This window comes from Carassius auratus, chromosome 46 (genome assembly GCF_003368295.1).
Source record: "Carassius auratus strain Wakin chromosome 46, ASM336829v1, whole genome shotgun sequence".
NCBI classification, from domain to species: domain Eukaryota; kingdom Metazoa; phylum Chordata; class Actinopteri; order Cypriniformes; family Cyprinidae; genus Carassius; species Carassius auratus.
The window spans coordinates 12,943,229-12,967,836 of record NC_039288.1 but is presented as its reverse complement, the minus strand read 5'-3'; the positions used below and the strand labels follow the sequence as shown (position 1 = coordinate 12,967,836).

The window sequence follows — 24,608 nt, the reverse complement described above, 5'->3', positions numbered from 1 at the left end:
AGTCAAGTTCTTCAAAAACCACGTTGGAATCTTCAGAAAAAGAAAAAGGAAATTACATATTTACATGTTGTTTGTCACTGGTACAAATTTTAACACATTTATGAATGTCAGATGGTATTACAAACAATTTTGTACAGTCTAAATAACCTGTATTCTTCATTATTTATTAATTCATGATTGTTCAATTGTTCATAATTGAAGCATAGGCAAAATTATAAGAATAAAACCAAGCAAGAATAACCCAGAATCACAAAAAAGTTAACACATAAATGGTAAAAATGACTATATTTTGGGTTTTCTCAACAACCCATCCTGCTGGGTTAAAATGTGTAAACCAGCATGCTGGGTTCTGTCCAATATTTATCCAGTGCTGGGTTGCCAATTGGTTTGTTTTTATCCCAGCCATTTTTAGAGTCTGAAGCTCAGTTTGAAACCATATATGCAATTTCCGAAGGTTTCTAAATTATTAACCTGATCAAAACTGCTGAAAAACAAGCATGTTGTATACAGTCCACTACTTTTATTCTGTCATCTGACTGATAATTGATCATCTTTTAGCTAATACATTTTAGTTAAATTCTATAATGTCAACTGTCACAGAACTCCAGACATATGACACTAGATGTTATGAACCAAATCAGCAGGTATTTATTGCACAGATGTAGAGTAATAGCAGTTAAATACATGATCAGGTATGTCAGTGATGGAGTAACAGTTTTAATGATGTCTTTGTAGGTTCAGCACGGCCATATGGGAGCAGACAAGAGTATTTATGAAGACATTGGAGGTCGCTGGAGATAATGTTAAAGATCACAGAGGTGGATGTTGGAGGTTGCTGCATATAAAGCTGGAAATCACTGGAGATAACGCTGGAGATCACAGGAGTTAAAGTTCATATGATGAGATTTAAATTTTTCCTTTCTCTTTGGAGTGTTTCAAATTCTTGGTGCATAAATTAAGAAGATGTGTAAAGTTGCAAAGACTAAAGTCTCAAAACCAAAGAGATATTCTTTATCAAAGTTAAGAGTCAACCACGCCTTTCTAAAAATCATGTCTACGTCATGATGTGGGAAGATTTGCATAACACCGCCCAAATGTTCATGCAAAGAAAGAAGGTGTAACTATTGTTCTTGCTGTTGCCGCTGCAGCCATGCTGTGGAGTCGCTGTGTGTTTTGTTGTGAAACCGAAATTACTTTGTTTCGCCTTCTAAAACAGGACACAACTAGAAATCGGTGGTTAAGTTGTATTTACAACACTGTTCCAGAAAAGTTCCACCTAAATATTCAGATGTGTGCAATGTAAGTAACTCTGTAAGTAAGTTATTTATATTTAAAAAAATTGCCAATGATGATTCAAACTTGAGTTTTGAGCATTGTAGAGTAACGCTTGTTGTTGTTTCTCCAATCACAAATGCACCCATGGTTTTATGTTTACACAGTGCAATACAAAGCACGTAAAAAAAACAGTATACGTCTTTATAATCAGTAATCATGTGCCCACTGAATGCAACAAATGCCTTGTTTGTAATGTTTTTTTTTGGTTTTGTCTTGTCTAGTGATGTCCAGAGCAAGGATCATTCTATTTAACCAAATCTTCTTAGTGAACCAGTCAAACCTGAATCATTTGAAACGGTTTGCATCTCCAGTACGCAATAATCTACAAATTACTTAAGGTATTCGGTTTCTAAACATGCCTGACACTCCCTCTGATGCGAAAATAAACAAATATACTGAGTTATTCAGTTACTCCTTATAGTACATTGACTGAACTGCTAAAAGAGAACTGATGATGGGATGTGCATGAGCAGAGCAGCTGGACCGAGCTTTGTCCTGCTGGGAGACGGCATTACAGTATGTTAAGGGGCGTAACAATTCCATCACACGCTTGAGGCATTTAGCCGACACACTGGATAGCTGGCCAATCAGAGTACACCTTGCTTTTTTAGAACAATTAGCTTTGTAAAAATCTATGCGTATTGGAAACAATAATGTACATTATGTGGAAACTTTTTTTTGACTTAAAGTTGACGAAAGAGATCGCTGGTGATAACAATGGAGATCACAGGAGTAAACTCTGGAGATCGCTGGAGATCACAGAATTTCTTTCTATATTTATTTTATGTCAGGCTTTAACGGTACAATAAATGTAGAATAAATAAAAAAAGGTTAATCAGGAAGAATACACAGAAGAATACTACACACAGAGAAACTCATCATCATGTGATCTGAAACCCCAAGACAGCCATCCAAAGTTAAACACAATGCTCTATATAAACAGCATGAATGCACAGTAAAGTAAGAGCCGTGATGTGTTATTCATTTGTGTTGTTCATTTGATTTGAACTATTTGGACTACTGTTTGTAGGCATTTTAACTTTATGCTTTGTCTGGATTACTAGAAGCACCTAGAGACAATGAAGACTGAATCTAAAAAAAGTAACATTTTAATCTAAATATTGTGTTTACAGTTTAATTACACAATTACAAATATTGTGTTGAACATTATAAATATGAAAAACTCATCAGTTGTGTCATTGATAATACTGGAAGCCTTTTACAGAATGGAGGACCTGAAATATCTATACATTGTCATCTTTTTCATGTTATACATGCTTGTACTCTTTGCAAACATCACTGTGATCTTTGTCGTTATTAGCAACAAAGTGCTTCATAAACCAATGCACATCTTTCTTTGTAACTTGGCTGTAAATGGCATCTATGGTAGCACAGCTTTGCTTCCCCCCATGCTATCTACTTTAATGTCTCCTTTTCATGTGGTATCTCTGGCCTGCTGTAAGGCTCAAACTTACTTCCTGCACACATATGTTATCATAGAGTTCACCATTTTGTCAGTGATGTGCTATGATCGCTATGTGGCCATCTGCTATCCACTGCAGTATCACACTATTATGACGATCACAAAAGTGTATAAACTAATAGTTTTCTCATGGGGTTATCCTTTAGTGGCATTCGCATTGTTTTTTATTCTGACTCTGCGCTTGACACAATGTAGAAACATTATAGAGCGAGTCTACTGCTCCAACTATTCGCTTGTCAAACTGTCCTGTGATGACACAAATGTTGTGAGTACTATTGGACTGGTTTCTGTTGTTGTATACACTTTTCCTCAGCTTGTGATGACTTTCTATTCATATGGACATATTCTTAAAATATGCTTTACTGCAACTAAAGAGTCTAAAATAAAAGCACTGAAGACCTGCACTCCACACTTATTTGCAATAATGAACTATAGTGTGGGATGTTTTTTTGAAATTGTACAAAGTCGCTTTGACACAAGTTATCTCCCATTTGAAACACAAATATTTATGTCACTTTATTTCTTGATATTTCCTCCTATTCTGAATCCAGCCATTTATGGGCTGAGTATTCAGGCTCTGAGAGGCAATATTTTTCGACTTTGTGGCTCTAAGAATAAGATACTGCCTTTAATGTAGGATCTTTGTTATTTTCTAGGTTAAAAAAAAATGCATGTTTTCAAATGTTTCATTGTGTCAGTTAAACTTACGTTCCTAAAATTTTTTAAGTAAGTGATATCTGAATTATGCTGAGGTCTCCATGCAAGATGATATGTTGCCCTCCGAAAGCAGTAGTCAGTAAACAGTGTAATGAACATACTCATTGTCACCATTCAAAAAAACAAGTAATTCAACAAAGTTTGGTGTTCTGTTCTTCTCCTTACTGAGAGATGTGGGAGAAAAAAAGAGAAGTTCATGGATATGGGTTGATTCAGTAAATGGTGCTAGCAGGTATTGTGCAGAGGCTGGAAAGTCTGTGGTCAGGACTGGGACTCATCAAAAGGCACTCCAGTGAAACCGTCCATCCCAAGAAAGACTAAGGAAATATCAATTAAGACACATACAAGTAAATTTACCAGTAATAAATTAACTTGTGTCTGTTTTTCTCAGGGATTGCCAAGGCCAGACTCCCATTTCAGCTTGAAAGCAATGTCAGGTTAAACAATGCAGCCAAGAACAAAAATAATAAAAAACAATTACTTCTAAAGCTGTTGTATAATGTTGTTTATTTGCCTTGCCTTGCAATGTTATGGCTGTCATGTAGTATCCTATACTGGAGTGTTAGAAAATGTATTACAGTAATTACTAAATGAATTTGTCCATATAATTATAATAGAATTACCACAGCAAATGACCATTCATAAGTTACAATTTACTATAGTACCTTTACTAAACTCTTGTTCAAAACACAATAGTATTTAAAATGGAAATTGTATTACTTTTTGTAGAATACGTTTTCTGTAGTATTTTTTCATGTTTCATGTGGGTAGCCAGATATCAGTTATCAGGGTTAAAAGATCTGGGATCTCTTAAATTATCTTCAACTTCCAAAATATTTTGACAACATTTTTAAACAACAGATGGCAAATAAAGACAAATCACAATAAACAGCTTATTTCCATATATATATATATATATATATATATATATATATATATATATATATATATATATACTCAAAATAAAAAGCAATCACATTGAAGTGGAATCAATGAAATTATATTTATTCTAAAACTCAGTATGCTTATAGTTTTTGAACCATCTCAAGTTACAACAAGTTACAAATTCAAGATTTTTTTTTGGGGGGGGGGGGGTTAAGTTTTATTCATCCAGGGATATTAGCCTAAACAAAAATTACAAACTGTTGTTCTTTCCTTTGAATATATATTCATTGTCATATTTATTTGAAAGTGTGTTTCTCGTTAAGCAATTTTCTATTTCAGCATCTATTGATAACCTATTACCTATTACTCTTTCGACGTCACGTCAGTGACTGACAAATTGGGATATCGCTTCGATAGACCAATCTACTTTGAGTGTAAATTAAACGAGCCAATGCATATTGGCATGCAATTATTGCATCTAGCTGCCACCGATCACAGAGTGAGTATTATAAGGCAGCAGGTGCAATGCATAACAGCTTTTCAATTCTGCGCCGAGTGACAACATCGCTCTGCTCCATCCAAGTGTCTTCAGTGAGCTATGAGTTCAGTGTGCTCTTGAAAGCTTTTGGTGTTGGCGGTATGGCGCTTCAGCAGTGGTCGTTGCTGTGTCGAGTGGTTTGCGCACTTCAGGCTGCACTAGCCCCTGTTATGCTGCAAGAGGCCATTCTCTTGTGCGCCCCAGCACATAAAAGAGCATTTCCCTAAAAAGCCATTTCTCTAAAAGGGCAATAAATGGGTGCGTCTTTGTAAAGATAACGGATCATCCTTATAAGGATTTCATCCATGCGTTTCTGGGTGCGGTCATTACCTGGTGATGGTCACGATCGCTGCCTCATGTGTCTGGGCATCAAGCACTCTGAGGTGGCCTTTGTGGATGAGTCATCTTCCCACTGCGGGAAGATGACTATGTCAGAGCTGCCAACCAGGCTCGCTACCTTAAGTGGAGTCCCATTACCGCTGCCATGATCTCGGGCTCGTTCTGGCAGCCGACAGACGAGAACCACTTCCAGCAGTAGTGTGGGTGGTGGCAAACTCCACAGGAAACCAACCCTCTGGGGACCATCACTCCTCCAGCACATCTGATCCAGTGGAGTGACCCACGGAACGCATTGGGCCCTCTTCAATGAGTGTACCATTTGTATCCATTGGACCTCCATTGGAGCAGTAAGGGGGTATACAGGGGTTCCTCCAGTGGAGCGGTCAGTTGCAATGCAGTTGCATTCTAATACCACCTCCACTCGACAGGGCAAACCATGCCTCCCCTCCCTGGTCTGTAGGTATTCCCTGGCCTGTCCGGCGATGCTTACAGTATATAGCCTGTGGAGAAGCTGCTAAGGTGGTTTGTAGCACCCTATCCTGACAGGCTCTATCTCTGGGTCCCAGGAGGTCACGAAGAGTCACGGACGGCCAAGCACTGGACCACCTGCTTCGCCAGATTGGCAGATGCAGACAGTTTGAGAGCATCAACAAAGGCTCTACTCATGCACCCTCTGTCAACCTGTGGAACTAGGTGAGCCTTGCACCCCACACTCACACCCCTCTCCTGCCCTTCTGACTGTCCCTGTATCCCCGTGTCTACACGAAGCTCGCAAAAGGGGCTCTAGTTCCCCTCAGAGAGCAAGGTGTTCGCATCCTCAACTATCTAGACAATTGGCTTATACTAGCACAGTCTCAGGTTCAGTTGTGCAAACACAGGGACTTGACTCTCTGGCACCTCAGCCTGTTGGGCCTTCGGGGTTAACTGGGGAAAGATCTAACCCATGCAGAGGATCTCTTTTCTCAGTATGGAGTTGGACTTGGTTGAACAGACAGCATGCCTTAAAAAGGAACATGCAAGGTCGTTGCTAGACTGCTTAAATACATTCAGGGGCAGGACAACGGCCCCACTGAAACTTTTTCAGAGGCTGCTGGGGCATTTGACGGCCGCAATGATACTTACACTGCTCAGCCTGTTACATATGAGACTGCTCCAGCACTGGCTTTATGGCCGAGTCCCGAGGTGGGCGTGGAAGCGTGGCATTCACCGGGTCCAAATTACAGCAGCCTGTCATCAAACCCTAACCTGTGTTCAGCACTTACGTTCCTCTGGGCAGGGGTACCCCTAGAACATGTTGTGGTTTACATGGATGCCTCCACCACTGGCTGGGGGGGGGGCACATACAGTACAGTACAGTACATACAGTTTCTGAGGTCACTTTGTGCTATTCAAATTCAGAGCCTGCACAACCATACAGCCGATAAGCTGTCTCAAGCAATGCTCCCGGGAGAATGGTGACTCCATCCCCAGATGGTCCAGCTCATTTGGAGACATTTCGGAGCTGCTAAGGTAGACCTGTTTGCCTCTCCAGAGACCTCTCATTCAGCCCCCTGGACTTTGCCCAGTATCTGTGTGAGAAGCAGTGGCGGCTCCAGACAATTTTGATTGGGGGGGCAATGGGGGGTCCTGGTCTTTTCAAGGGGGGTCTCATGAAAACCAACAAAAAATACAGTGGACATGGCTAATAACTGCTTATTACTGCTACTCGACAACAAAAACACCTTTGCAATGTAAACAAATGACAGGCTACATTTGTTATTCATATCCTTCACACTTCACTTTCATGTCAGGTATATTATACATTTTTATTGACATTGATATTTTAACATTTATTTCCAGATAGATATTATTGAGTTTACAGGCTAAAGTGGTCTTGCTGTTGTAAACACTGTTGCTATTGTAGAAAAAATATTTGCATCACATTTAAATTATAATTATATTTTAATTCATTTCTGAATTGTTTTTATTTTTATAATGATAATTCAGAGAATGAGAAAATCTGAATAAGCCTTACCAGTGTTGTGATAATTATTTTTACATGTTAAAAATAAATAGGTACTGTAATATAATAAAAGTTTATTCAAATAACATAAAAAAGACCAGACCCCTCGATGCATGTGAAACTTTTCTCCCTCAAACCGCACGCTAGTGTTACTTCTACACTACAGGCTATGCACAGCAATATAAACAACATATCTGCATGTTCTCACATCACATCGTTCTTGTAAAATAATAATAAGTAAATAAACATCAAAATCACTTCGCTGAGAATGAAACACCACTTACCAGCTGCCACGATGTTGAAAATATCCTCTAGCAATTCAAAAATGCGCGTGCAGAATGAGGAATCTTCCCGGTTGGATAAGGTCGTTGTCAGGTGAACGGTCATCATGTTGGTCATTTTATTTACGGCTAAATTATTATTAATAAATTGTACTAATATTATGATTGGGCATGGGCAGGCATTCACAAAAGTTTATGTTATTACAAAAAAAATTCGAGGAAATTTTGCTTTTGACAAAAGGGCACTTAAGGGGCAAAGGAGCAGGTGCTCAAATGAACCGGTTCTTTCGGACAATTCGATCAAATAAACCAGTTGAGAAAAAAAAAATGGTTCACCGGTTCTTTTGCGCTCGATGTAATGCCGTCATTGGCGATGATTGCCCTTCATTCAAGCCTTTGGTTTACACGCGCTTATAACATTAGCACAGAATCAGTTCAGAATCAATCACCAAAAGAATCAGTTCGGTTCAGATGCGCTCTGTGTCAGTCTGCTTCGCGCTGAATCACGCATGCGCAGTTATCATCAGCTCATCGGTTCTCGAATCGGACACGTCCGACAGAAACGGTTCTCGGTTCAGTGTATGAATAAATGTCGAAATAATTATTATTTATTATTGTTCTGCGTAGTTTGAAGAGAAACATTTTTGGATCTTTATCCCGAATATATATTTTTTTTAATCAGGAAGAGGCTGGGGGGTCAAATGGGGGGTCAAGGCATTTTTTGACAGGGTCTTGAGACCCCCCAAGACCCCCCCTGGCGCCGCCGGTGGTGAGAAGGCCAGTGCATGCGTGCCAAATGAGAGGTCTCAGGAGAGGCAAACAGGTCTACCATAAGCGCCCTTTGAGACGGTTCAAGGCAAGGCATACTGCTGACAGCTCTAGGCAATTGATGTGCCAATGCAGCTGCGGGCCCGTCCAAACCCCTGATACTGCATGCCCATTGCAGGTGGCCACCCCAGCCAATGGTGGAAGTAGCGAAAACCATCACTTTGGCAAGAGCACCATCTACGAGACATGCTTATTCCTGGGGCTTATGCCCTGGAGGAGGCAGACCCAGCCCTGGCTTTGCTCTGTCCTGTCCGAGCATTAAGATGCTACATAGACATGGACTGGGTGATGACCTACACGTTCGCTAGATTCTCACCTCAAACGTGTAGTGGCACTGAGAGGCCCCGGTTAGTGTCGGCTTGCTAAAACTGCTCCAGAGTGTCCATACTGTAGACCCTGTTGAGATCCTCCATCACCCTTGGGAGCTGGATGCGGCGTTCCATATTGAGACCTAAGTGGTACTCGTATGTGTCTAGTCCACGGTATAGCCTTAGAGCCCGCGTTTCACCGGCAGACTTCTGCCTTCCCAAGAGGGTTACAATCACCTCCTAAACGGCTGCTATATGTGTATTAGCTTCTGAAAACTCCTTTGGGAAGGATGGGGTTTCCACAGCGTCCAGGTTCTCAGTGGAATGGCTATGTATTGCACCTGTTGCCTTAATATACTCATGCTGTCATCAGCGGCAGCTGGAATGCCAATATGCATTGGCACATTTAGTTCACACGCAAAGTAGATTGGTCTATCGAAGCAATATCCCAATGCTCCCTCCAAGAAACGAGGGTTACCATAACCGAGACGTTATGTCAGCTGATAACTACAATTTAAGATTTTATAACATTTAATATAATGTGTATTTAAATTACACCTGAGTAATAAAGCTATCAATAAAGTTTATCAACATGATAAGTAAGCATGACTTGCACTTTCTTGCTGTTGTCCGGTTTAGAGGAGGAGCAGCTTCGCACTGAACAAATACTGAATGTCCAAGAAAATAACATTTCAAAGCTCAACAGAAGACTCTTTATTTCATGACTTAATGGGATACTCCAGACCAAAATGAAAATTCAGTCATTATTCACTTTCATTCCAAACCTGTGAAAGTTTAGTTTATTTTTCGGAACACAATTTAAAAAACTTTTGGATGAAAAATGGGAGGCTTGTGACTGGACCATTAACTGCCAAGTAAATTACACTGTCAAGGTCCAGAAACCTATGAAAGACATTGTCAGAATAGTTGATCTGCAATCCGTGGTTCAATGAAAAAGGACTAAATTTGGGTCATATCTCAGTGTAACTTTATATAAACTCACAACAACATATATATCTCCCATATATATGAAAACCTACAGTGAATAGGCTATACTTAGGCTACAGTAGATCCTGTATCATTAAATTGTTCATTTGATCCAAATATGTGTATTATTATTTTTTAAATTCACTAGGTAAATGTTAATGTATTGTTTTTTTTTTTCAAAAACATTAATTCAATTGTCTCCTGTAGGCTATGTATGCAGACCAACAGTGAATATTTACAGATATTTTAATCTATAGTGCAGATCATCTGATATCTTAATGTAATCTTTATATTTAAATTCACACACAAAATAAACAACAACAAAACTCTCAATTAGTCCATTTCTATAGACGGGACCAGTTTCAAGTGTTGGTTTAATAATTTTACAGTACATCCTCCTTCCCCTACTTGACACATCAGGAACAACAGAGGCGTAAAACTGTCTGGAACGTGAAGCTGTCTGGGCCAAAAGTCTGCCTGCTGCTGTATAGGACTTAACGGCAGACTAGAAACCCACAATGTCCAAAAGAGTGGCTGTAGTTACAGAGCAAAGGCATCAGACAAAAAAAAAGGTTTCAATGGAGATATTGTCCTTACTGCACGGAATGAGAAACTGGGACAAGGGGCGGTGGCTGGCTGCAGTCTGAAGAATGCAAAAAAAAAAAAATTAATCTTCTATCAACTTGATATATTTGACAAAGGAAGCTCTCTGAAACTGAAAAGGTTTCTGGAGGAGAAGTACGGCAGCCTGGATTTTCTTATTAACAGTTGCCTTCAAACGTTAGATTCAAATACCTATATTTCAACTGAGAAGTGTCAGAGAACAATTAAAATATTTTTCAATTAAAACATTCTATATATAATAGATTTAATTTGTAAGGGATAATGCAATGCTAGCTGCTCTCTGCTTCGCATTGGGGGGTTCTCGGCCTATGTCGTGCATTAAAATCGTTTGATGCATGGTTAGCTGCATTATATTCGCTTATACCATGATCATTTGCCAGCATTGACAACTAAAAGCTGTTGTTTGATTGTTTGAATGATGTTTACAGTGCAATATTTGAGGTTAAAAATGATGGTTGTTTTCATCAGTTACGTCTCTTTAGCGCTAGCAAAATAACACAGACATTAAATATTGTGTTAAGACCACATTTATTCAAATTTATTTGAATGAATTTCCATTGCATATTTTGTTTGTCAAAACATTTGTGAACTTGTGCTCTTAAATTGTAACCATTTAAATTATTTGTAGTAAGACTGACTGCCTTCACATTCTTCATGCTCAAAGGTTATTTCTCCTTAAGTCATGTGCTTATTCAAGGATACTTAAAGCATTCAACAGATAATTATTTACTGTATTATAGAATACTGATTACTGTGCTCTGCAATTACAGTGCACAATCCACAGTCATACCCACCTCAACACTTCTGATCACATGAAGTAAAACACCAGTGATGTTATGCAAGCTTTTGTTGGTTCAAACTCTGCTCTTGAGAAATCAAAGCCATCATAAAGCAATTTGTAGAACAGTCCAGCTAATAAACTGGTAATGTAACCAGTGTAAAAGGTACAGTATATCTTAAACCATATTGGCCATCAGAAAGTAGTTATCACTGCAGAGAATGTAATATAGGATTTTTGTAATGTATCTTAACTATTACTCTACCAACTGGCAGATTAAAGTTTGGCATATGTCAGAAAAAAACAGCGCTTGACTCAAAATCCCCACTCTCAGGATCATTAAACTCTTGTTGTTTGGATCATTCTCACAATATTACATTACTAAAGTCAATGATGTATTCATTGAGAGAAAAAAACAACAACAACAATATTACTTATTTCCCGTTTTACATTTTTAAATAAATGTTTGTATGTATGTTTAGCAGCATTAAAATAACTCCCCATAATTATTTGGACAGCTAGCTTAAGCAATCGCTCTGTTTTTAACTGTAATAAATTTGTAAGGTACATATTTATCCAATAGAGGGCGCCATAGATATTTGTGTAAATTATTTAGCACGAGGGCAGGGAAAGCCTGCAACACAATCAATGCAAGCATAATAATTATTGGAGCTGGAATTCCATATTCAGAGTTAAGAATGTCATAATATCTTTTATAACAAATATCTAATCACTTTAGAATCATATCGAAGAACCTGTATTCATGTCCATTCGTTTGTGGAAAGTCCAAATACAGTAATACTAAAAGCGCTTCACTCCAGTTGTTCCACTAGATGGCAGCATAGGACAATTTCTAAAGAATATCCTCAAACTCTTTACCTCTCCTGTTGGGTCCTTCAGACTTTTTGAAGTTGTGATTGACCAAATATTACATTTTCTCATATATATATATATATATATATATATATATATATATATATATATATATAAAGTTATGTCCCTTAGTCTGAATTTAATTTAGACTCCACCCATATGTGACATAATTTATCCAAAACGACATCATTCAGGTATCTTTAATAGCGGTGCAGGAAATGGTAAGCAATAGGCCTATCATACTTTTTATTCCAATCTTTTATTTTGGATGTAATATGTCCACTTTAACCAGCAACCCACATCAGTTGCAGAAAAACAGTGCTGGACATGCAGATATGTTGACCCAGAAAGAAAGGGAGAATATGAGAGACAAAAAAACCTGAAAATTCAAATTGAAGGCAATGTATCCCTTCAAATGTGTTAAAGTCTTCAACCCCGTAACCATTTGTCACATTAATATTTTTCTGAAAAAAAAAATAGGGAAGACAATTAAGGATGAAAGCATTTCTTTCTGATTACCATCTGGCATGTTACAGACTAAAACAATAAAAGTGTGGTTTTGCTTTAACATCTACATTAACTATATATAGAGAGAGATTTTTTATTATTGTTCTTTTCTCTTTTTTTCCAGATAAAGAGATCATATACAGTGTCACTTGAAAGTTTGTGAACCCCTTGCAGAATCAGTAAAAATGTGAGTAATTTTAACAAGAGAGATCATACAAAATGCATGTTATTTTTTATTTAGTACTTTTTGGAGTAAGATATTTTACATAAAAGATGTTTACATTTAGTCCACAAGACAAAAATATTAAAATAACCCCTTAAAAAGTTTGGGAACCCTTGGTTCTTAATACTGTGTGTGGTTACCTGAATGATCCACAACTGTTCATGAGTCCGTTGTTTGTTCTGAACAGTTAAACTGAGCACTGTTCTTCCGAAAAATCCTCCATGTCCTGCGGAATCTTCAGTTTTCCAGCATCTTTTGCATATGTTAACCCTTTCCAGCAGTGACTATGATTTTGAGATCCATCTTTTCACATTGAGGACAAATTAAGGGACTCAGACACAACTATTAAAAAAGGTTCAAACATTCACTGATGTTTCTGTAGGAAATAGGATGCAATTTAAGATCAAGGTAAAGTGTACCTCTTTTGTTTTCCGGTACACATGCAAGTATATTCTGTTGCTTCCGAAGGGCAGTACTAAATAGAGAATAATTATATTTCTACAAAGTAAGAAATAATTGGACATCTTCATCCTGTTCAAAAGTTTTCACCCTCTAGCTCAATGCATTGTGTTTCTTTCTGGAGCATCAGTGAATGTTTGGACCTTTTTTAATAGATTCAGATTTTCACAGATTCTGCAAAGGGTTCACAAACCTTCAAGTGGCACTGTATACACCATTTGGCCTATTTTTAACTTCAGTCCCATAAAAAAAAGTAAGATAAATGTTACATTTTTTAATATCAGCTGCTATGTGGGATGCATGTATATTTATGCATTATATATATATATATATATATCAAACTGGTATATACTGTAAACATTATTGATCAAAATAAACTGGCTCTATTTCTATTTTCAGTAATCATAAAATAAATTACATAAAATGCAGTAATCTACCACACAGTGTACAAACTTTTAATTCACTTCCTTAATAAAGAAATAAAAAAAATAAAAGCCTTGCCAGCTCTGAAGCCACAACAAAATAGCTTGCAGGAAATAGTCTTTCCTGAACACCTGTAACAAATGTGGATTCTGGGAAAAACAGAAAAACAATATGCACTGGTACATGCAACAAACAATCAGTGGTGATCACAAATACAGTATACAGCAATAAAATTACACCAACAGCACATACAAATTACACCTGAAAGCAATAAAATTAAATTACACAGCAACTGTGCTTACTTTTGGAGCTGAGGGATTAATTTGAGAAAATAATATAAAATAATTTGCAAGCACATACTGTATTAAAAATCAAGGAAAGTTTTTCAATGTCAACAGCATAGTTAAGTAACAACAACATAATTACGTTAGCAATGCAAGTACAGATATAAACAGTCTGCACAGAACGGAGAGATATTATATTCCACTTAATACAGTAAACGACGTGTCCAATAGTTTTTATATGCAAACTTTTATTCAGAATAATCTACATCGAACTGTGATGAAAATTTTAAGTCACAATTTGATTTTCTGTTAAATAATAGTTGACACCTCTAAATAAAACAATGAATATTGCCACTTTTATGACAACATGTACAGCAAATGTAGAGTATCATCAACATAAATGTACAACAGTATCAGTACATCGAAGTGTGGTACAGCGGAGTCAAGTAAAATGAAAAGGACCAAAATAACAGGAATAAAATAGTTCCCCTCCAAAAATACTGGGTTAAAACTGCTTCAAAATGTTCCTCTCTTGATTTTGCTCACAAGAACCAAACAGAGATATGGCTTTCAGCAACACTTGCAGGTCTTCACAATCATATTTGACAGTTGTTCTACCTGGGGAAAGTTATAGCGAGCATTATTTAGTTTATATTTCTGTTGACCACTGATGACATCAAAAATGTCAATAAAATCTATTCCAACCTTATGTTGCCGGCCCACATAGTAAAGGATGGGCAGTGGGTCTAGAACCTGAGGTACACAGCAGGGTTGAGCAGATGCACCAGGATTGTGATGCCTATACAGCGCAAGAACCTGTAGGCAAAGAAAATCAGACAAAATCAGACCCAAATTTTCGGTTAGTTCAGTTCTAAGCATATGTCAGTCCTGATTGCTACCTGTGAGTATTTATTTTCTGAAGTCCAGACGAAAGAGCAAGAGCCAGTGCAATAGTTGGCGTAATAACCAGAAGGTTCATGTATCCACTTCCAGCCCAGGTCTTTGCGGAAGTCAATGTACAGACTTCTGACACAGCAGCTGTCAGACTTACTGCATTTAACAGGAAGATGGCACACTGTGTAAGGCTTTTGATATAGAAAGAGTAAAGAATATCCATTTTACTTTATGTTTACTCATAAAAGGCTTACTCGGTACAAACTTGTTCTGTTTCAGTTTGACGTTTTCTGCGAGATTTTGATGAGCTGCGGCCTTCAAGGGGAAGTGACATGACCAAAATGTGAGGCTTTGGCATATGGTCTGCTAAGGTTTCTGTATCACCTCTTGTAGTTGACAAACCTGCAAACACAAAGAGCAATATTAGCTTATTCCATCAACATCAACACAGGATTTGAATTTAAATTTACAAACCTGCTATTTTGAGTGGAAATGTAGTCGAAGGGTCACAGTTATCTGCCATCTTCAATTGAAATCCCTGCTCTGCCTCTATGAAACAAATTTTATAGAAAGTTCTATTTTTGTTTATAATGCATACATTACATATATGTAATAAACACTTATTTTAAACAGATACACCAGGAGATTAACCTCCAAAATGCTGGACATCATCCTCAGGATATCATCATGTAAATAATTTTATAATTATAATATTAAACATTACATCAATCTGAAAATTAAATAGATTCGATTTTAAATAGATTAAAAAAAAGTAAGATTAAAATGTAAATGCAAAAAGAACTACACACAAAAAACGAACAAGTTTGCAAATTCTGCCAATTTTAGTTTGCAGCAGTTTTATTTTAGTATTATGTTTTAGTTTTATTATTTAATAATATTGTAAACTAGTTTTTATTTTTATATTTTCCATTTTACTGCATTATTAATGTAATTAATATACTTTATGTGCTTTTGTCATTTTATTAGTTTTCATTGGTATATATATATATATATATATATATATATATATATATATATATATATATATATATATATATATATGTTTAGCTTCCATTTATTTTAATTTCAGTTTTAGTCATTTTAGCACTTCAAAAACATTTTATTTCCATTTTTCAGCTCAATATTTTAATTACCACAAACTATTTTAAATATGATTTTTAGGCATAGTTAACAATAACACAGTGTTGCAGTTATTAATAAACATGATTTGAAACTGTATTTGTTTTTGAAGTGATGGAGGGAAAATGGTTTGACACCTTTTTAAGGATTTTTCTGTATCAGGGAAAAGTTATGTTTTAAGGTTGAATGCAAAATGTGGGACACAGCTAAATTCAGATTAGAAACCTAAATAAAATACTTTTTTAGTACAATAAATGTAACATATTATGATATGTAAGATTTTAATGATTACATGCAGTTGAGTTCGTCATTTAATGTGTTTTAAATGAGCTACTTTCTATGCTAGGTTAATTTGACATTAGACGGTAGTTTCTCACAAAAACACGGTCATATTTGGCAGGCAGCACTGATTCTCACCATTTCTCTGGAGCCAGTCCTTCAAGGTCTGTGTCACATCAAACGTTAGCCATTTGCTTGCCATTTTGTCGGAAATAAAGCGTGATTCCAAGTAGCGCGACTTGTTCCCAGTGCCCTGATACAGCTCCAGTCTCTGCTCTGTAGCACCTGAAAAACTCATGATGCGCATCCGGAGCTCCACCTGGGAGATTGTGCAGTCTAAACCCAATGTGTGGCTTATATCTGTGATGTTGAACAATATCTTGTCCGGGGTTCCCTGTTCTGGTGATAAAATAGAAAGCAAAAATGTTGGAAATATGACCCTGTTTGAAAGGAGCACAGGAAGAAGAAAAAAGTGGAGAACAACGGATGTTTTTTAATGCATTTAATGCAAGCTGTGGGGGATGAACTAGAGACAATAACTACAACGGGGCTCTGTGTTTTGGCACGTGGGTGTGCGTGTGTGGCAAACCAAGTGGCTATTGTCATTGTCAGCGGGTTTATAAGTTCATTACAGACACCAAAACACCCCCAAACAAGTGCAATGTTGTCTTTTACATATAAATAAGGCTTTAAGAAACAATAAAATATCAAGAGATGTTTGGAGTTGAGTGGTTCTATAGTTTACCAAGGAACTCTCAGGCTCAAAGTCACTTCATTAGCATTCTCTTAGCAGCCTTCCTTCCTGTTTGTGGTTAGATAATTTGCACGCACCCTCAGTTGTCTGAGGAAATCGTTGGGCACATGGCATTTCAGCCATTTAAATAATGCATTGTAATCATTTAAGAATTGACAGACAACAAAGAAAGGACAGACCCACTCACTCAGTTTTATGGTGAATTTGTGAACCTCTTTAGCATAGTATTCCTCCTCCATAGGATCTTCTCTGGGTTGTTCAAGAGGGGCCGCCTGCTCCTCATTTAGCTCCACGGTGCTGTTGTATACTGAGATGAGCTCTGCTGGGACGTTTTGTAACTCCTCTTCCTCGTCTACTTCTGGTTCTTTATACAGTCGTAGTTTGCTGAGAATCTGTCCTCGAATCGCTTCGATTCGCTTTCTCTTTATTAGCTCTAGGTCTAAAGAACTGCATGTTGACAATCCTCCGCCGTAGTGTACAAATCCCAGCAGGCATTGCAATGCTAGTAATAAACTCTCCACCTTCATGGTCAGTGTCGCTGGAATTTATGTTGAGTCTTTGAATGTGGCACTAGATGGTTACAGAACTGAAAGGTCTTCTAGACACTTGCTACAATACTGGCGTCACTTTAGCATTGCTACAGAAAAAGTTGGTGTTGTCTTCTTTACTTCAAACCCACCGGCCTGAATAAGAACCCAAAAATCACTGAGATATTGATGCCCATAATGCTGGCACAACAGAGTCAATGGATCTGAAATAAAACAAGCAAAACTCACCAATAAAGTCAGAGGACCATAGAAATTACTCAATAGATGTCTTTGCAAGCCACCATGCTTCAGTTAAAGTAGTTTCCATTCGATAACCTCAACGTTTCCTTGGGTCCCGCTCAACAGGAGCAAATAAATGCACGTATTTGAGGTTCAAAGTAATATCAGTTACTTTCTTGTGCCGTATCCTTGTTCTGAAAACACTTAAGTTTGCTCTCAACTCAAGGAATGACAAAAGAGGAAAAGGAAGCAGCAGAGTTTAACCAAATGACACAACACTTCCTTTGCAACGCAGCAGTTTCCCTTCTAGATTTAACACAAACTGTGGACAATATGTGAGGCAAAGGGTTTAAATGAAATCATGGTGGCATTCATGTGCCTGGAGTCTGCTGGCTACTGCTATCCACTCAAATTCAACATTTAGAATGAAACAGAGTGTGTTGAAATGTAAAAGACAAATTCGGTAAAAAAGAAAAAAATTCAATGTGAAGGATTGGATGACTGATAATTTTCTCCTATTAAATTCGGATAAGACAGAGATATTAGTTATTGGACCAAAAAACTGTACACAGAATCTAGTAGACTACAATCTGCAACTAGACGGATGTACTGTTACTTCCTCTACAGTCAAAAATCTTGGTGTTATATTAGACAGCAACTTGTCTTTTGTAAATCATACTTCCCATGTTACAAAAACTGCATTCTTCCATCTTAGAGACATTGCCAAGCTATGAAACGTTACCTGTTTCTAATGCAGATAAGCTACTTCATGCATTCATGACCTCTAGACTGGAATATTGTAATGCACTTCTTGGTGGTTGTCCTGCATCTTCAATAAACAAGCTACAAGTAGTCCAAAATGCAGCACTTAAGAGTCTTTACCAGGTCAATAAAATATGATCATATTACCCAAATTTTACAATCTCTGCACTGGCTTCCTATTAAGTTCCGTATCAGTTACAAATTATTATTACTTACCTATAAGGCCCTTAATGGTTTAGCTCCTGTGTACCTAGTCTTCTACCACGCTACAACCCATCACGCTAGGTTACAAAACTCTGGACTTTTGCTAGTACCTAAGATAGCAAAGTCCATTAAAGGAGGTAGAACTTTTTCGCATTTGGATCCCAAACTTTGGAATAGCCTTCCTGATAATATTCTGGTTCAGAAACACTCTCTCTGTTTAAATCTAGATCACATCTCACATCTCTTTAGCCAATCATTCAAAAAATGCCTCCAATAATCTCGGACTGCAGTTATATCTGATCTAAAGTGCATTGTTATTCTTCAGCTTGGGTTAAACAAATTAATTTTACTTGGCCGGAACAGCAGTTAGATACGCTAATTATGTATCTATTTGTTTGCTTCAGTCTGGATCCAGAACACCAGAGAAGAGATGATGTCACCCCCTCAGAGGTCCTCAGATGATGCTAACCCCGAAACAACATACAGAACTAACGAATATTGCTACAAGTTTGATTGCATCATAATAATTGCTGTTAATAGTGTTCATCATCTGTTTGATTATGTCTTTAATTTTTTTGTACATTTCTGCCATATGCACATAAACTGAAAGTTACCACTGTTAAGCTACTACTAAATATTGTAGAAACTTAATTTTCTGCAAAGTTGCTTTGCTATGATCATAAAAGCGCTATACAAATAATGTTATGTCATAGGTGGGTATACTCTGGGAATACAACTTATTTGACATTGTTGTGTTGTTGTACTGAACTTCCGATGCAAGTATATTGTGGCCTTTAGGATACTGCTATCTCATGTGTGAGTTTTGTACATATTTCTCAAAGGTATTAATTATTTATATGTTAAACTTTTTTTTAATGAGTAAGAAATTAACAAGGTTAGTTGGGTATGTTAAGGTAACAGTTAAATGGCAGAACACAGAAATGATGCTAGGGCTGCAGTTTATCTGTTTGGAATATCTTCCACATCTTGCGTTTACAGAATACAGACTCAATTCCCAAAGGAGCTATTCTACTTTCAAACACTTAGAAAAAAGCAGACACTTTTTAACAGTAAATTAGTAGAGGGTACCAAAAAATTACGACAGCTACACACTTTTTTTTTTTTTTACACATTTTTTTTTTAAACGCCCTCCCCCATCTTTATTTCTGTCTATATATAAAAAAAAAAAAATTTAAGAGAGGAACTGATGAAATTCAATGCAAGAAGGATGTGAAACAGTGCATCAAAACATTTCTGAAACAAGATGGTGTCAACATATGTGACCCTGGTCTCAAGTCACTGGGGTAGCCAGCAATAGCCATAAAAATAAAAAAACATTGTATTGGTCAAAATTATAGATTTTTCTTTCATGCCAAAAATCATTGGGATAATGAGTAAAGATTATGTTCCATGAAGATATTTTGTACATTTCCTACCGTAAATATCTCAAAATTAAATTTTTTATTAGTAATATGCATTGCTTAGAACTTCATTTGGATACCTTTAAAGGCGATTTTCTCAATATTTAGAATTTTTTTGCACCACCCGCAGATTCCAGATTTTCAAATATTTGTATCTCGGCCAAATATTGTCCTATCCTAGCAAACCATGCATCAATGGAAAGATTATTTATTCAGCTTTCATATGATACATACATCTCAATTTAGAAAAATTGGCACTTAAAGGGTTAGTTCACCGAAAAATGAAAATTATGTTATTAATAACTCACCCTCATGTCGCTGATTTTTTGAAGCATCGAAAATACATTTTGGTACAAAAATAGCAAAAACTACGACTTTATTCAGCCTTTTCTTCTCTTCAGTGTAGTGATATCCGTTCACCAAATCGAACTGAATCATTTGAAACAGTTCTCATCTCCAATACACATTAATTAACAAATGACTTAAGCTGTTAACTTTTTTAATGTGGCTGGCAATACCTGTGAGTTAAAACAAACTAATTTCCCCGAGTATTTCATTTACTCAAACAGTACACTGACTGAACTGCTGTGAAGAGAGAACTGAAGATGAACAGAGCCGAGCCAGATCATGAACAAAAGACTGACTCATTCTATATATATAAATGAGCAGTCTTTTAAATATTGTTCCGCTCACTTTGACTCACCATAGCCTGCTGATTGCTGATGGCAAAAATGAACTGTAACTTTACTTACTCTTTGATCTTTTTTTAGTCTCACTAAAACAGCTTCAAACTCCACACAGGAAATGAGCAAAATGTGATAAGCTGATTCTCAGTATCTACAAAACGCAGAGCATGCTACAAAATGTTACAGTTAGTATGTTTTAAGTCACTGGGGTATATTTGTTGCAATAGCCAAAAATATATTTTATGGTCAAAATTATAGATTTTTCTTTTATGCCAAAAATCATTATGATATTAATTAAGGATCATGTTCCATGCAGATATATTTTGTACATTTCCATTTTTATTGTATTTATTTCTATATATATATATATATATATATATATATATGAGTGAAGTGACATTCAGCCAAGTATGGTGACCCATACTCAGAATTTGTGCTCTGCATTTAACCCATCCGAAATGCACACACACAGAGCAGTGAACACACACACACACACACACTGTGAGCACACACCCGGAGCAGTGGGCAGCCATTTATGCTGCGGCGCCCGGGGAGCAGTTGGGGGTTCGATGCCTTGCTCAAGGACACCTAAGTCGTGGTATTGAAGGTGGAGAGAGAGCTGTTCATGCACTCCCCCCACCCACAATTCCGTCCGGACCGAGACTAGAACCCACAACCCTTCGATTGGGAGTCCAACCCTCTAACCATTAGGCCACGACTTCCCCTGCTATATATATAAATATAAATATAAATATACATATATATACACATATATACACATATATACATTTTACATATATATATACACACACACACACATATATATATATATACATACATATATATATATACATACATATACATAGACATATATACATATACATATACATATATGTATATATACTGCATAAGGTTTTCTCATATCAATCCTTGATGAATGACTTAAAAAATATTTAATTCAGAAATGATAAACATTTAAAAACTGCCAAATTGAATTGGATCAAAACAAAATACAATACATACATATACATAGACATATATACATATACATATACATATACATATATGTATATATACTGCATAAGGTTTTCTCATATCAATCCTTGATGAATGACTTAAAAAATATTTAATTCAGAAATGATAAACATTTAAAAACTGCCAAATTGAATTGGATCAAAACAAAATACAATTGTATAAAACATATAAAGTGTACAGAAAAATGCACAAACTGAAACAAAAAAATATTGTTTGAGATCCAAACACATGATCAGTCTGTGAAGATAAATCAATCACATACCATTTTAGTCAACCCCTTGTATAACATACTACATTCAACAGTTTTACATTCACACATACCTTACAGAACTACCTCCTGCTCATTATGACACAATATTTTACCTTCTTTTCACTCCATATATCTCTGATCTGAAATGTGTGACAATCAGCAGTCCATTCTCAGCTCTCCACACCATATCTGTCAAAGTGGCGCAGAAAAATGCACAGCTCTAGTTCAACTGTGCCCATGCCAACTGTGTGGAGTCTGTATCGGTCTGCACCACTGTAAATGAGATCTGGCGAGCGCAGCTGTGGACCTCCTCCTACAAACATCTCAGAAAGTTGATCCTGCCAGGATCCCAGCGGTCGCCATGTCACGCACTGCAAACGATGCTGTCCTGGGCTTGATGGTATGTGGATATAACCATAGCCATACAGCTGGCATCGGCCAAAAGAGTCCTGATGCCACACTTGGAGATGAAGCTTTGGCCATCCTAGAAGGAGAAAATGCTTCTATAAATTAAATCACGCCTAAGTGATTATAAACTCTTTCTGCCACTCTAAAACTCAAGATGAATACCTTGTAGGCCCTTAGTAGTGTAGTGCAAATCAATGGGATGACTCCAGTATGCCATGTCCCCTGTCTGAGGCATGTCTACTTGAGTCTGGCCTTCCTTCAGACCAGAAAGAAGTCTCCACGCTCCTCCTGGATGGCATTAAGTGAAAAAGGTTGTATTACTTCATATTAAGACAAACGTTGGGATATCAAATAAACATTAAAATAATAATTCATAAAATAAAAAGGACACCTGTGTGTACACCCCATTTGCAGAAGAGGCTGTTCTGTGGGAATCCGGTGGCCCCGATGATTTGTCCAATTATATGCAATTCTGCCATAAGAGTCCTGAAATATCATTATGCAGTGTATTAGTTATCACATCCATCTGTTCAAACGGCTATATAATCAATTTCGTATACTGTATTTCCATTATTCATATATTTTGAAATTCGTACGTTTTATATTTCTTTGTGTTTTGTTGTTTTTTGCTCCAAGATAACATGTTTGTTATTTATTATACATACTGTATCGTTTTTAGCATCGACAAACTTCATAAACATCATACTTTTCTGATATAAATACAATTTTCACACCCGTTACAAGTTCATTGGGTGCGTTAAAACAGGTTTAGACAACAACTTTTGTTTGTAGTTAAGTCTAACGTTCCAGATATCTAACTACACCTCCCGTAACTTAGTCACTGGCGTAAATCAAAACTAACAGATCGCTAACGTAAGCTAATTAGCGACCCATCTACACTCGTTTCACAACTGCATTAACAAAGTTGAACAGTTCAAATGAACACTCATACCACAGTCATCACAATCGACTCATTGATCGGCAATGCTGTAAACTAGAAAGCGAGCTAATCCAGCAAACTCGCTAACTGTTTTCTTTTACTGTCTATGGTTTACAACGCCTTCCTGTCGTCAAGGATGATTTCCTAAGCAACTCACTTCCTCGTGCTCTGTGTTTGTGGAGATTCTTAGTTTGACGAGGGTTGAGTCTGCCATCTGGCGGCAAGTGTCTGTGTTGCATTGCAAGCAAAGAGGAAGAGGTCATAAGAGTCCTTTCTTGTTTTCTCGTGATTATCTCATGATCTTGACATAACAAAAGCTGTTTTCTCGTTATTACGACTTTATTTTCTCGTGATCTCTACATAACAACAGTTGTTCTCTAAGTTACACAACTTTGCCAAAATGTGGCAATATAGAACTGAATATAACTGATGGGGTGATTTATACTGTATATCCGTTTTACGTTTGGGACAGAATAAGGACCTTCTTCGTGATTGCTATAATTTTAGCAGTATTGTTCATTACTGACATTTAATCAATTCATAAATTGTAGGGTAGTGGGGATTCAATATGAGATATGTAATGGGAAACCTCCCAAAAGTGTGAAAATATTATTCATTTTGTGCATTTAGGATACATAAAATGTTAGTTATGTGGGTGAATGTTTTGGCCTAAATTCAGCAACTTATATGACAGCTCCAACGAGGTTCATGCAACATAATACTCTTTACATGTTGTTAGACAAATGGAGAGTAAAATATGTTCCAGTGTCTGTCACTACATGTCAACTTCTTAGAACATCCCCTGAAGATGTCATGTTTATTTAATACTTTGATGTTTACATAGTGCACTCAATAACAGCATGTGCCAAACATAAGGTCCCCTTCTCCCTGTGGCCCAAAGTATCCACCTCAGGAAGACACTAATACCACATCTCAAACCCTCAGAGTCCACATTTGTACAAATACACAGACAAATAATAAATATTTAATGAGACTCATAATTGAAACGCAAGGGACTGTGTGTGAGTGGATTCTGATGTAACCTCCAAGATTGACATGATGTGGTTATGAAGTTCAATACTGTATGTGCATATCCTATTTTAACACACATTATAAAAAAAATGAAAAATAAAAGACGACCATAGTGCAGTCACCTTAACTTCATCACAAGTTAAACCCTGTAGTGATGACTGC

The 24,608-nt window shown here is 36.9% G+C and overlaps 3 protein-coding genes across 4 annotated transcripts; 1 reads left to right on the top strand and 2 right to left on the bottom strand.

Annotated features, from left to right (window-relative positions):
• The first annotated feature begins 2,510 nt into the window (after window positions 1–2,510).
• LOC113063659 (olfactory receptor 52Z1-like) lies at window positions 2,511–3,455 on the top strand. The gene has a single exon (XM_026233995.1). It carries the CDS (start codon window positions 2,511–2,513, stop codon window positions 3,453–3,455), a length of 945 nt encoding a protein of 314 aa, XP_026089780.1.
• A 10,144-nt stretch (window positions 3,456–13,599) lies between these two features.
• LOC113064252 (transforming growth factor beta-1) lies at window positions 13,600–17,982 on the bottom strand. 2 transcript variants are annotated; one of them, XM_026234918.1, is made up of 8 exons: window positions 17,718–17,982; window positions 17,129–17,624; window positions 16,326–16,586; window positions 15,243–15,317; window positions 15,023–15,170; window positions 14,774–14,924; window positions 14,580–14,690; window positions 13,600–14,492 (listed from the first exon to the last, which is right to left on the bottom strand). In XM_026234918.1, exons 2-8 carry the CDS (start codon window positions 17,466–17,468, stop codon window positions 14,445–14,447), a joined length of 1,134 nt encoding a protein of 377 aa, XP_026090703.1. In that variant the 5' UTR covers window positions 17,469–17,624; window positions 17,718–17,982; the 3' UTR covers window positions 13,600–14,444. The 2 variants fall into 2 exon arrangements, with proteins under 2 accessions (XP_026090703.1, XP_026090704.1); XM_026234919.1 differs by lacking the exon at window positions 17,718–17,982 and having other exon boundaries at window positions 17,129–17,640.
• Window positions 17,983–21,841: 3,859 nt separating this feature from the next.
• Window positions 21,842–23,578, bottom strand: LOC113064251 (B9 domain-containing protein 2). The gene is made up of 4 exons (XM_026234916.1): window positions 23,427–23,578; window positions 22,866–22,960; window positions 22,637–22,762; window positions 21,842–22,550 (listed from the first exon to the last, which is right to left on the bottom strand). Exons 2-4 carry the CDS (start codon window positions 22,951–22,953, stop codon window positions 22,237–22,239), a joined length of 528 nt encoding a protein of 175 aa, XP_026090701.1. The 5' UTR covers window positions 22,954–22,960; window positions 23,427–23,578; the 3' UTR covers window positions 21,842–22,236.
• Between the last annotated feature and the right edge of the window lie 1,030 nt (window positions 23,579–24,608).

What these genes read in the sequence shown, in the direction of transcription:
- LOC113064251 (XM_026234916.1), bottom strand. Translation starts at nt 22,953, where the DNA reads ATGGCAGAATTGCATATAATTGGACAAATCATCGGGGCCACCGGATTC. An exon ending in CAAATGGGGTGTACACACAG is followed by an intron (nt 22,763 to 22,865) that starts GTGTCCTTTTTA and finishes AATGCCATCCAG; the next exon opens with GAGGAGCGTGGAGACTTCTT. An exon ending in CACTACTAAGGGCCTACAAG is followed by an intron (nt 22,551 to 22,636) that starts GTATTCATCTTG and finishes TTCTCCTTCTAG; the next exon opens with GATGGCCAAAGCTTCATCTC.
- LOC113064252 (XM_026234918.1), bottom strand. Translation starts at nt 17,468, where the DNA reads ATGAAGGTGGAGAGTTTATTACTAGCATTGCAATGCCTGCTGGGATTT. An exon ending in CAAATTCACCATAAAACTGA is followed by an intron (nt 16,587 to 17,128) that starts GTGAGTGGGTCT and finishes TTTTATCACCAG; the next exon opens with AACAGGGAACCCCGGACAAG. An exon ending in ATTTCCACTCAAAATAGCAG is followed by an intron (nt 15,171 to 15,242) that starts GTTTGTAAATTT and finishes TTGTGTTTGCAG; the next exon opens with GTTTGTCAACTACAAGAGGT.
- LOC113063659 (XM_026233995.1), top strand. Translation starts at nt 2,511, where the DNA reads ATGAAAAACTCATCAGTTGTGTCATTGATAATACTGGAAGCCTTTTAC.